Source organism: Myxocyprinus asiaticus, chromosome 46 (assembly GCF_019703515.2).
Source record: "Myxocyprinus asiaticus isolate MX2 ecotype Aquarium Trade chromosome 46, UBuf_Myxa_2, whole genome shotgun sequence".
NCBI lineage: Eukaryota > Metazoa > Chordata > Actinopteri > Cypriniformes > Catostomidae > Myxocyprinus > Myxocyprinus asiaticus.
The window spans coordinates 3635794-3649261 of record NC_059389.1 but is presented as its reverse complement, the minus strand read 5'-3'; the positions used below and the strand labels follow the sequence as shown (position 1 = coordinate 3649261).

The window sequence follows — 13468 nt, the reverse complement described above, 5'->3', positions numbered from 1 at the left end:
TGAGCAGCCTTTCAGGTTATGTCAATATAAAACTTATTTTACTGTGGATATAGATACTTGTCTACCTGTTTCCTCCAGCATCTTCACAAGGTCCTTTGCTGTTGTTCTGGGATTGATTTGCACTTTTCGCACCAAACTACGTTCATCTCTAAGAGACAGAATGCGTCTCCTTCCTGAGTGGTATGATGGCTGCGTGGTCCCATGGTGTTTATACTTGCGTACTATTGTTTGTACAGATGAATGTGGTACCTTCAGGCATTTGGAAATTGCTCCCAAGGATGAACCAGATTTGTGGAGGGCCACAATTTTTTTCTGAGGTCTTGGCTGATTTCTTTTGATTTTCCCATGATGTCAAGCAAAGAGGCACTGAGTTTGAAGGTAGGCCTTAAAATACATCCACAGGTACACCTCCAATTCAGTACACCTCCTATCAGAAGCTAATTGCCTAATTGTCTGAAGGCTTGAAATCATTTTCTGGAATTTTCCAAGCTGCTTAAAGGCACAGTTATCTTAGTGTATGTAAACTTCTGACCCACTGGAATTGTGATTTAGTCAATTAAAAGTGAAACAATCAGTCTGTAAACAATTGTTGGAAAAATACTTGAGTCATGCACAAAGTAGATGTCCTAAACGACTTGCCAAAACTATAGTTTGCTAATTTGAAATCTGTGGAGTGGTTAAAAAAAAAAAGAGTTTTAATGACTTCAACCTAAGTGTATGTAAACTTCACCTGTATACTGCATATATGTTAAAGTGTAGACTGGATATTTGTCGGAAATTTTGTGTGAGTGCAGACAGTATCGCCCGGGCGAGGATGCTTCACTTGTTTGTATCATTCCGTGCTGTTCCAGCCCATAGTTTGAGAGCAGAACGAAGTGGAACTGGTGGATTGGAAACGAGGAACGATATTTTGAACATTGGAGCGGTTTTCTCTTGAGAGGGGATGCAGAGTTATGTGATTTTACCTGCAGCGAGGAGCGAGTTTTATTGAGGGAATTCTAAAAGGAGGTCTCTAGAAGTAATGATCACAGAGCTGGAAATAAAAAGCCCAGAGTGGAGTCGGAGCCGACAGATTACAGAACGCTTAAGTGGTGAGCGGAAGCTTCTGTCGCTCCATTTCACTCACATTCGTTGCTCCAATCTGGCTTTCAGTCGTTGTGTTTTGGCGACCTGCCTTCTTTTGTAACTATTTTCGTTGTCGTAGATGTGCACATATCTTATGCTGTTGATATGAATATAACAGGAGCCAGCTGGTATGTGGCATGTGTATACCTCACTCCACTGGCCTCAAGAGGCGCACTAGCAACTGACGCTAGAGGCTGTAACCTTTAGCATCCTCAATAGTGCGCCCGCCTCCCAGTTTGAATCCCGCTTGGAGAGGGTCAAGCAGGACCTGTTACATGAACATCAGCTCATATCGCAAGCCCTTGCTTTTGACATTTAACAACTTGCAGGATATGAATTATAGCATTAACAATAACATTTTTACTAGTTAAAATGCTTATTCTTAATATCCGCAATGGAATTACTACTAGTGAAAATGCCAATTCTTGATATCAGTAAATGCATTTGCACTGGTAAAAAAATTTTTTTTTTTTATTTTGTCTACATTACTATAAATAGACATTTACATTTTTTTAATTTTAACTTGTATAAAAGAATTGATATCTGTAATTCCATTTACACACTTAGAATTTCGCAGTGATCTGTCATCCACTCCTGTTACAAATGCACTTAATTTCTTGCTAGTTGAAATTCTAATTTCACATATCAGCAATGTAGTACTTGCTAGTAAAATTAGTTTTTGATATCAATGATTACAATTGTTACTAGTACAAATTTTCATTGCCGATATAAACAAATGAATTACAAAATTTACATTAACATACAACTAGTAAAATACTAATTTCTGATATCTGTAACATGTTAGATTTTGTATTTCAGATATATTGAAATGGATTTCAGTTACCAATAAATTGAAGAGTAATTATAGTAAAAAGTTTTCTTATTAATTACAATCACATTATAGATATTTGAAATTAACATTGCCACTAGTAAAAATCAATTTACCAATTTTACTAGTTGTAATTCACTTATTGATGTCAGGAATGGATATTTGCACTATTTTAACAAATGTAATTATTGACATAAAATTGTGTTTTTATTAGCATGTACATAAGAAATTAAAGATATCTGTAACTGTGTTTTAAACGGGTGAATGACAGTTCATTGTAGAATTCTACTAGTGAAAATGCATTTAGATTCAGAAAATTTACTTCTGGTAATTGAAATTGCATCTTAGATATCAAGAATGGGTATTTGCACAAGTAATGTCATTTGTAATTTATACTAGTGCAAATGTAAATCACTGATTAAAAAAATGTCTGCTTTCACTAATGGAAAAAAATTTTGCATTTTAACTAGAGAAAATTTATTGTTGATATATATATACACACACACACACACACACATTTATATAGTGAACTAAATGTCAAAAGTGCTTGCGATACAGCACAGCTGTGACTATCTATTGTTGAAGTAAATTTAAGACAGAATTGACATTTTTCCATTAACGATCCCTTGAACAGGGTTTAATAAAATGCTTGTACCCTGCTACATTCACTGAACAACGGAAGCACCACATGTAATGACAAAAAAAACATGGAAATATTTGTATAACTTTTATTTTTTAACTTCTTGACAAACCAATAAGAGCAGATTAACGCATGTTGGTTGAATTACATCGTGTGATTGCACAACTCTACCAGTCTACGGAAAATCTGTAGTAGAGCTCAAAAGAACGTTAAAGTGATAGTTCATTACAGTCATAATTTACTTACCATCATGTTGTTCCAAACCTGTTTGATATTCTCTTATTAGTTAGGCAGAACATTAGGAACTGATAGCGTCAGTCACCATTCTCTTTCATTGCATCTATTATCTATAAAATTAAATAAAGGCCCTCAATCCCTAACATTCTGCCTAATGTTACCTTGTGTGCGCCACGGAAGAAAGTCATATGGGTTTGGGACAACATAAGTGTGAAAAATGATAACTTAATTTTAGAGTGAACTATTAAAGGATGAAATAAAATAAACGGATCACTTCTGTTTAATATCCAGGTAGCTCGTTTATTGTACTACTGACAAAAGAAACGAGGTTAAAACCAGATGGCATTCATTCATTTCACAAACCTTATTATATAGACTATTTAGACATAGAACTTGCCCGCGAAGGGGACCGGTGACCCCTGCACCATTGTGATGTCAGAGGTGGGCGGGGCAGGGGTGAGCAGTGCTCAGTACAGACTTAAATACAGAAAACAGAGGCGTGTGGCTGTGTCGACGGGACTTTAGGGGAGGAGGGCGATCGTTCCATCGATCTTGCGGACGCTCTACTCGGTGAGGCCGAGCTTCTTCTTGAGGGACTCGGGCATCTCGGGGGGAGGTGGGCGGGGCATACGAAAGTACACCTTCACGGAGTCGTAGATGAACCACTGCAGGGCGGTCAGGGTACCGATCATGATGATACGGGCGACCAAACCCTTCCATACACCTGGAGAAACACAATTTCCATTTAAAGGTCAATCAAGTAGGCCTGGACCAAAACAAAATTATCTGCATACAAGCTGAATTTTAAACCACAGAGATTTCATAACCCGACATGCAATACATCTTTTTTTGTTGATATGGTTTCTAAACTCGCTGTAACTTTATTTAAATAGTTTGTCCGCTCCCCAGCTGTTCTGCCCTGGTGTTGTCCTGTGAAGGATCAGGGCAGAGAGGATGCTGGGTAAGCAGGTAGACTGATCTCACACGTCAATGACTCAAGCACCTCCAACTGTACAGCCGCAAAAGCTGCTGGGAAACCTCCAGCCTGATCCTGCTGCTCCCAAAGAGAGAACAGAACCAGACCGGAGGGACTCCCTAGAGGTGGATCTAAGGAACGTGTTGACTAAAAAATAGCCATGCGAGATTTAAAAAGTTATTTCTATTTGCTATAAGTGACATTAGAAAGTTGTAAAACTCATACACAGTGCCATTCACACCTTCTAAAAGACAAATTAAAGTCACCTTTAGGTCCGAGTCTCTTGAGCACTTGCACGGCTGTGCTTCCCTTCTCTTTGTTCAACACGGACACAACCGAGTCAGCAGGGTGAGACACGATGGCGCAGAATACACCAGCTATGGAGACAAAAACAAAACATGGATGAAACTGAATGCTGGCATAAAAAAAACCCCCACGCAGATCTGTAAAAGTGATGTGTAAATATAGCCATGAAGTTAAATGATTGGCTCAACATTTTCTCCTTTAACTACACGTTAAATTTTGTATGGAAGTCCTAAAAACATGCACCTTGCTAATTTATTCAACATATGGCTTCATCCACTAAACCAGAGCAGAACAAATGTCAAATTGTTTGTAAACTATTTTGTAAATTGGTGCATTGAACGCAACAATTTATGCAAGGGTTTTATGAACAATGTGAGCATTTACACAAGAACGGTTTTACGAAAAATTTACACATTTGAAATTGTTGCATTGTACTGAAAAAAGTTGTTTAAAAGAACAATTTATACATCCATAATTTGTTGCATTGAATGCGACCATTTAGTAAAAATGTTTTTCTAACAATTTACACATTCATAAATTGCTGCATTTAAATTTGTAAACTGTTGCATTCAATTTATTGGAACCATTTACGCAAAAATGGGTTTACAAAGAAATAACACATTGGTAAATTGCTGCATTGAATGCGACCTCTTTCACAAGAATGGTTTAACGAACAATTTCCACATTCGTAAACTTTTGCATTGAATTAATTGCAACTATTAACGCAAAAATGGTTTTACAAACAATTTCCACATTCTTTTTGCTAAGGAAGTCCTAAGAACACTTGGTTTCATTCATGAAACAGAACTAATGTGTCAAATTGTTCGTAAAACCATTCTTAGTAAATTGTTGCGTTGAACTGATCACGACAATTTACGCGAGAATCGTTTTAAGAGTCCAAAAAGTTACACAAGAATGGTTTACGAACAGTTTACATATATGTTCTGCTATGGAAGTCCTAAGAAAATGCACTGTTAAATTAAACATTTGGCCTCTTTCCTGAAACAAACAGAACGATAGTGTAAATTGTTAATAAAACCCATTATGATCTTAATAGTTAAGTGTACAAGTACTAAAATAATTGTACAAATTATGTCTAAATTGAATAATCATAATAAGCCTTACCGATATATCCAGCAATGAAAGTGACGACCAGCTGTTCGGGTTTGGAGCATTCGCTGCGGGGTTTGGGCACCACGTATTTGTAAAGCAATTCAACGGTGCGCTCGAAGCAGGCAAACTTCATCATGGTGTAGGGGATCTGTCTCATCCACAGAGGAACCACACCTTTGTAGAACCTGACAGAAGATTCACAACAGTTTCATAAAGTCTTCAGACTGGTTGTACTTCAAAAGACCAACCACAAATTGCTTGTTTTATCAAATGTGTCTTTCGTAGTTTGTCCGCTCCCCAGCTGTTCTGCCCTGGTGTCGTCCTGTGAAGGATCAGGGCAGAGAGGATGCTGGGTAAGCAGGTAGACTGATCTCACACGTCAATGACTCAAGCACCTCCAACTGTACAGCCGCAAAAGCTGCTGGGAAACCTCCGGCCTGATCCTGCTGCTCCCAAAGAGAGAACAGTACCAGACCAGAGGAAATCCCTAGAGGTGGATCTAAGGAACGTGTTGATCTTACAAGCTTTTTCTTTATAACCCAGTATTAGAAGAGGTTCAAAGTCCAGGATACTCACGCCCAGAGTCCTTCCTCAGCATACATCTTGGGGGCGCACTCTCTCAAGGTGTTGGCGTAGCCGGGTTGCGTCTGGATACGCACTTTACACGCCTCCATAGGGGCCAGAGCAATATCTGCGAAGAACTCTGCGCTGGCAGAGGCAGCCAGATACAGCGAGGTTCTCCACATGTATGCTTTTTCCTGTTAGTGGACAGGAAGCTCACATGAGCATCATAGCTAACAGATACCTCAGGGTTGCCACATCTTTTGAATTGACCAATGAATTTCCATGGCATTTCCTTCTGGAAATTACTGGATAAAGACTTTAAATCATTTTACAGAGTTGTACTCACAAAGAGCAATTTTTAACAGACAGATTATTAACAAAATATTGTGAGAAATAGTACTGCAATACATCAATATATGATTGTTTCAGCACAGCCCAAATGCATTCATATTTGCTTTCATAGCCTTCAATTTGCACATTATTTGGAATTCCTAAAAACATGCACCATGCTAATTTATGAAACATTTGGCTTCATTCATTAAACAGAACGAATGTGTCGAATTGCTCACAAAACCATTATTTTGTAAATTGTTGCACTGAATTAAACGCAACAATATACGCAAAAAATGTATTTACGAAGACTGTGAAAAGTTACTCAAGAATGGTTTTACGAACAATTTACACATTCATCCTGCTACTAAAGCCCACAGAATAAACTTTCTGGTTTATTAAACATTTGGCTTTAATCGTGAAACAGAACGAATGTGTCAAATAGTTTTTTTCAATGCTGCACTGAATTTAATGCAACAATTTATACAAAAAATGGTTTTACGAAGACTGCGAAAAGTTGCGCAAGAAGGGTTTTACCAAGACTGCGAAAAGTACCAAGACTGCGAAAAGTTGCGCAAGAAGGGTTTTACCAAGACTGCGAAAAGTTGCGCAAGAAGGGTTTTACCAAGACTGCGAAAAGTTGCGCAAGAAGGGTTTTACCAAGACTGCGAAAAGTTGCGCAAGAAGGGTTTTACCAAGACTGCGAAAAGATGCGCAAGAATGGTTGTACGAAGAATGCCTCAAATTGTTCTTAAAACCATTCTTTTGAGAATGGCAAGAACGGTTTTAGGTAGAACGTGCAATGTTACAAGAATGGTCTTTCAAAGAATTCAAAAAATGTATGCAAGAATGGTTTTGCAAACAATTTATAATTTATAATGTTTCTGATATGGAAGTTCAGAGAACTCACTATGCTAATTTGTTAAAGAGATGTATGAAAACATTGGGCAAGACAAGGAAGTCTGGTGTCTGTACTCGAACATGATTTTAATACAACAATAGTAGGAAAAAGAAAATATTTGTAAATGAGATTAATTGATTATCAAAGTAGTTATTATTTTCAGCCCTACAACTCACCTCTCCTAGCAGATCTCCGTACAGGACTTTGAAAACCTCATAGAAGCCGAACTTGCAGAGTCCCTGCATGGAGTAACCGATGAAGGTGGGCGCCCAACCCTTAGCCAACCCACGCATGCCATCCTCTCTGATCGTGACTGAGAAACCATTGAAGATGCTCTTGTATTTAGCTGGGTCCACCTAAACACAGCATTTCCATTATTGCAATGGCCATTAAACACAACACACAGTGATAACCAATCACAGATATACTTCACCAGGAACTGGTTGGACACGAAGGAACATGGTTAATGGTTTCACTTAAAAAATGGTATTTGCATGCTGGATAAACCAAAAGTTAATTGCAAAATATTCACCTGGATAACATCAGTGGCAGTGTGTCACAGAATGCTAAATTAAATCTAAATACTTAATACTTAATTTTAGGTGAACTATTCTTTTAGGCACAAGCAAATTGGAAAAACTCAATCTGGCTTTAGTTGAAATGATTTTGTAACTCTGTTACCAATTAGAAGCAGGTGATTGACCAGAAATTAAGTGGTTAGATTGTTAGTCAGGTCACACTGAGCCTCCCAAAAATGTTAGTGACCCTTCGCCACGGATGTCATCAAATAAATGTGATGAGGGGAAGGTGAGTACAGACCTGGAGACGGCACTTCACCAAGTCGAGTGGTACGACGGCCGTGTGCGTAATACCACAACTCAAGATGCCCCCAAACCCGCAGAGGATGTAGTATTTTCCTGAGCCAAACTCACAGCTATCGGTCGATTCTGTGACGTGGGGAACACAGGAACACACATGCTCATGCGTCACAAACACGACACTTAACATGCTGATGAGGGGGTGCACCGGGGTCAAATCACACAAACACACATACTCAGGAGACTCCAGCACACACACACACACACACACACACACACACAGACCTGCATTCGGCACTTGACCAGGTCGAGGGGCACCACAGCCGTGTGTGTGGTGCCACAGCTCAGAATTCCTCCAAAGCCACAGAGGATGAAGTATTTCTGTGAGCCAAACTCACAGCTGTCTCCCTCTGAGGAGAAACATGGAATCATGTTCATCCACACAAAGTCCGAGAGGTTCGTTTGGAGGTTAGTGGAAAAGCAGCACACAGTGCTTTAAAGTGTGACCTTGAACCTTAATTTCTGACACTCTGACCCCAAAAAGAACTGCAAAAAGAACTAGAAAAAAAAAAAAAAAATTTAGGCTTGACAAATCCTTGTATGAAAGTTTAAAATAGGGATGTGCTGAACGTGTAATTTCACTGACGTTTAAACAGAAATTCTTAAGTCGACTAGTCTAAAAAGAAACCAACCTTCAGAAAACAGTCAAAAAATGTGTTTGTGCAGCCCAATTAAAACACTTAATCTATTCCAAATGTGACGCTAAATTCCACTGAAAAGGGGTATTTATCTGTGACATGCTGGCCTCATTGTACATTAAATATAGAACATGACACGCATTCACTGAATCAACGTTTTTTTAACAGGCATATTTATTGAAAACAATTGAATTAATAGTGCAGGACCAATAGAGCAACCCAGCCGGTTCTAAACGGAATTCACCAAGTTATTTAACATATTAAAACAGTCAGTACATTGTTGAAAATAATTAACAGGTAGACTAAGCCAAACCTATGAAAGAAAAAAAAATTGCTGAAATTTTGCGTGTATTTCACAACGTGCAGTCATGCATTAGTCATTGATCTAATATGACAGCTGTTCGATAAAGAACGTTAACCAATAACAGTTACGATATAAAAAAATGTATTGTAAAAAAAGTAGCCATAGGATAGAAAAAAACAGGCCTGTGATGTAGCCTACAAAACCTAATGTATTCTATTTTGTGTGCACATCATGTTTAAAAGAACAAAACCCTTTAAGCAGTCGGCAAAATCTCGTTGAAAACAGTCATTTTCTAGGCTACTTGAATACATTTTTTGATGAGCAAAATTAACACGTCGACATGGTCCGGTGAAAGACAGGACTCGACTCACCTGAGGCGGCTATCCTGCGCTTGAAAAAGCCCGCTCAGCGGAAAAATAACGACAAGACTCAAATGTGAAAACATCCATAGGGACATTCAAACGTTTGGTAATCCGATTCCCATAACTACTGTTGTTCATAACTACTTTGCCAAGTTTGCTTGTCTAACGAGATGACATTTTCCTGCACGCGCCGTGAGTGAGAGAGAGAAGAAACACGTGCAGCGTGTGAAATGAAACTTTGTATCTGCTCTAGATATCCTCTTTTTAAAATAATATTTGTATTATTAATTCTATTTAAAATATGTAACATATGACAGTAATTTAAGCGCAGCCCCTGTAAAAATATCAAGCCAAACGTAAATGTGTAAAAATGATGATCAGTTTAATGGGGGAAATATTAACCGACTAGTAATTCCAGTGTCGACTGTTTAGAACCGTTTAGTCGACTAGTCTCGCACATCCCTAGTTTAAAATGGGTTCAAAAGCTTCAAGGTTGAAGTTTCTATCTATAGTGATATTATAGCTTGTTCTGGGAGGTTGCTAGGCAGTTGCTATGGGGTTGCTATGTGGTTGTTAAGGCCCAGAAATTTTGAAAAACCTTAAAGAAACATTGGCTCAATACAAGTAAAGCTGAATCGACAGCATTTGTGGCATAATGTTGATTACGACAAAAAAAAAAATCTGTCCCTCCTTTTCAACAAAAATCGAGGTTACAGTGAGGCACTTACAATGGAAGTGAATGAGGCCAATTTTGAGCATTGACAGTGAGTAGTGTGAAACTTACAATTTTATAAAACCACTTACATTCTTGTCAAAACTCGCACATTAATTTTTTGAGCTCAAATAAATTGCCATTTTTGCGGGATTATGGCGTTACGTCGTCATTGCAATGAAGTGGTAAAATTGGCTATAACTTTACACAGAAAACATTAGTAAGCGATTTTATCACACTAAAATCATGTTAACACACCTATTGTTTAAGTCTTGTGGCTGTACTTTTGAAACCGTGAGTATTTTAACGTTTACAGATTGGCATTTCCATTGCAAGTGAATGACCGTAACCCAGATTTTTGATTTTATTTTTTTTTAAAGAAAACGAGGGACAAGTCTAAATTATTTTTGTCATAATGAACACTATGCCACAAATGCTGTTGATTGAGCTTAAATTGTATTGAATGCAGAGTATTCCTTTAACCAAAGTTTGTTCTTTGTCAATACATGGCCTCTATGGGCTTCCGTATGTTTGTAAAAATATATTTTAAATTATGTTTGGTGCCACTAGTATTGCAGAAATCACATTTAACTGTAATTTAAAAAAAAAATAGTTTAAAAACATGAAACACTTAAGCTATTTTTACTCAAACTTTGCTAAACTAAACTCAAAACAGCCTGTCAAATCATCTGTTTACAGTCAAACTCTATATTCACCCTGGTAAACTGATAAAGAAACGAATATGCATATTAAATAAAGAAGTGTTTCAAAAAAAGCCACATTATTTAAAAATATAACAAACATATACCCTAATTAAAGAGAAAGAGAAATATAACATGCATTAAAAGTTATGACTAGATGTTGGGCAAGTGTAGGACACATGATATTGGATCTGGACACATTCTGAAGACTGAGAGCCAATCAGATCACGCCCCATTGAGAGGTGCAGTACACACACAGGTCATGTGCTGGATAGGACACTTTAAATAAACAACATCAGCTCAAAAACATTAAACACACTTCATTTAAGTATTCACAACTATAATGCATTAAAACTGTTGAGTGATCCCGCATTCTCCACCAGAAATCTTTTAAACACGTCCTCCAAATTTGTCCTTCACTGCCCTCCATGAAAGCAACAAGGCCCAAAAGAGTTAAGCGACTATTTAAACTATTCATAAGCTAAAATACACCTAAAACACAAATGATAAATGTAGGACTTTTTAAAAGGGAGCCTAAAAATATTACAGGATATCTACACTACAGGTTGCTAAGATCTAGTTAGCAGTGTGCTAACTAGTCAAACAACTAGCATTCTTTCTGACCTTTTATTTAACTGGGAATTATTTTTATTTACCATCCTGTGCGTTGGAACATCCATTTTTAGCATTAATACAGCGTATTTAAGGGGGAAAATGTGAAGATAAAAGGTCTTTCATGTTGCACTGAAGCCAAATAAAGCTGTATAAAAACATTTGTCTCTTTAGAGTCCTAATTAAACATTACAAGTAGGTTTATTGGTCTCTTACCGGCAACAGCGGCGGCTGCAAACCTGCGCTTCTGTACGGCGGTGTGTGATTCGGGCTCATCCGCCTTCTGTAGCGTGAACAACGGGGCGCTGAACGGGTTCCCCCGGGCGAGCTGGGTCAGTGTGGTCGGATACATGGTGGGACTGAATGAAGAATGGGCACTGGTTATGCATTCAACACATGAACTGGCATTTATAACCATGCATTTTCCCATTAATGTCTTTAAAACGAACGATGAAGTATTAATTATCATGCATTGTCCTCTATCTCTTATCATGTGGTTATGTGGAGAGGTCAGAGGCCTGGCGCTCTCAAATGAGGTAGGCCTAAAAGCAAGACCAATTGTATTTATTTAACCCATTTAATCAAGCAACGACACTCACATTTAAGCATACAGATCAAGAAAGGGTTATGTAATATAGGGGAAACACTTACTTTAGAGAAGTTGTCGTAAAATGGCACCTCCGTCCTCTCTCCTTTACCGGCTGCGCATAGAGAACGAGCGGTGAGTGAGAGCGCTGCAAGGCTGGACCGGATAAAGGAAACGACTGCGTCACTGCATGCTCCGCCCACTACTTTACGGATCCTACTATAGTGAAGGCTTGGCTCGTGAATTTTAATAAACACGTTGCTTTTTTAATGCAATCTATGCAAAGAAAACAGACAAGAACATTGCCTGAGAAAGTCATTTAACCCTTGTGCGTCAATTTAAAAAAATTACTCAGAGGTCCTTAGAGGACAAAAATGTCCACGTCAAAAAACTACCATAATAATATTATATATTAATGTTATTTTCCACTTTCAATGAGTTAATTTTTTTAACCAACATCAGTCCTGATCATAACTACCAAATATTCATTCATTTTCAGGATTTTAACCCTTTAAATACCCGTTTATTTATATAATGCCACTGTTGGTTTTACACACACACACACACACACACACACACACACACACACATTTCTCAATACACACATACAAAACACACTCTGACATCCATACCAACACACCCACACAATTTTAGCTGCATCATTTATTCAATTGTCCTGCAGTGCTCTATAATACAGCAAACAGAAAATAGGTAAAAAGCATGTATTTGCTCCATAGGATAAACATGACAAAAATGGCGCCATCCGGTGGAAAATATAAAAAATTTAAATTTTGAAGCCAGGGCTCCGGAATGAAAGCATAATATCATATAATTTATGATTTTATGCTTTAACGGCACTGGGATCAAATATTGCAGTTTTAATGGGTTTCAATGGGGACATTTTTGTCCTGAAGGTCCTGAGTGTAACTATTTTGTGTACACAGTGTATTATAGATGTATTATAGGAACAAGGGTTGAAATATCAAAATTCCCCCAAAAATACACACCTTTGGCAAAATGTATGCCGTTGGCATTAACACAGCCAAAATGATCGAAAAAATGAAAATGACAAAAATGTCTCGAAGGTCGCACAAGGGTTAAGCCATTTTTGTTGTCTCAAGGCTGACATAGGATTTGAGTTCATTTAAAAAAATGTGGGAAATTTGTTTTGCAATGTGCGGATTGTTTCCTATGAATATGATATTTATTCAGCATAATGCGTAATAGTAAAAAAAAAAAAAAATTGTCATATTTATGATCGTTTTATGGTTTACGGTGTTACATTTCTTTTTATTTCAGACACATAAGTCCATATCATTAAAAACATACAAACAAAAACAACACGTAGACAGCAACACAGTGATGAAAACACATACAGGCTTTTGTTCTAATGTTTCCCAAATCAAAAGGAATACCTTGTGTCACTTAATGTGGGGTCAGTTAAGGCCATTATGATTAAATTGTTTAAATCAATTCATCGACACATAAAATTATACATAAAATTCCTCAACACAGCATAAAAGTTGGGAACATTGTTAGTCACAAACATGTGGCTTGCACATGTCCATCTTGGGAACTTTGTTATAAAACTGTAAATTGTGAAAAAAAAAAAATTTGTAAATGCATCATTAAATGCCACCTGAAACTTTTTCAC

At 37.6% G+C, this 13468-nt stretch overlaps 1 protein-coding gene and 2 non-coding genes across 4 annotated transcripts; all 3 read right to left on the bottom strand.

The window, feature by feature from the left end:
* Positions 1-2668: 2668 nt before the first annotated feature.
* Positions 2669-12007, bottom strand: LOC127435589 (phosphate carrier protein, mitochondrial-like). Of its 2 annotated transcripts, none has more exons than XM_051689148.1 (8): positions 11880-12007; positions 11445-11587; positions 8125-8249; positions 7198-7377; positions 5803-5984; positions 5239-5411; positions 4074-4184; positions 2669-3555 (listed from the first exon to the last, which is right to left on the bottom strand). In XM_051689148.1, the coding sequence occupies exons 2-8, from the start codon at positions 11578-11580 to the stop codon at positions 3395-3397; spliced, it is 1068 nt and encodes a 355-aa protein (XP_051545108.1). In that variant the 5' UTR covers positions 11581-11587; positions 11880-12007; the 3' UTR covers positions 2669-3394. The 2 variants fall into 2 exon arrangements, with proteins under 2 accessions (XP_051545108.1, XP_051545107.1); XM_051689147.1 differs by lacking the exon at positions 8125-8249 and adding an exon at positions 7841-7968.
* Positions 3725-3952, bottom strand: LOC127436354 (small nucleolar RNA SNORA53). Its single transcript, XR_007896376.1, has one exon. It is a non-coding gene; the product is annotated as a small nucleolar RNA SNORA53 (small nucleolar RNA).
* On the bottom strand, positions 5512-5739 carry LOC127436355 (small nucleolar RNA SNORA53). Its single transcript, XR_007896377.1, has one exon. It is a non-coding gene; the product is annotated as a small nucleolar RNA SNORA53 (small nucleolar RNA).
* Positions 12008-13468: the final 1461 nt, after the last annotated feature.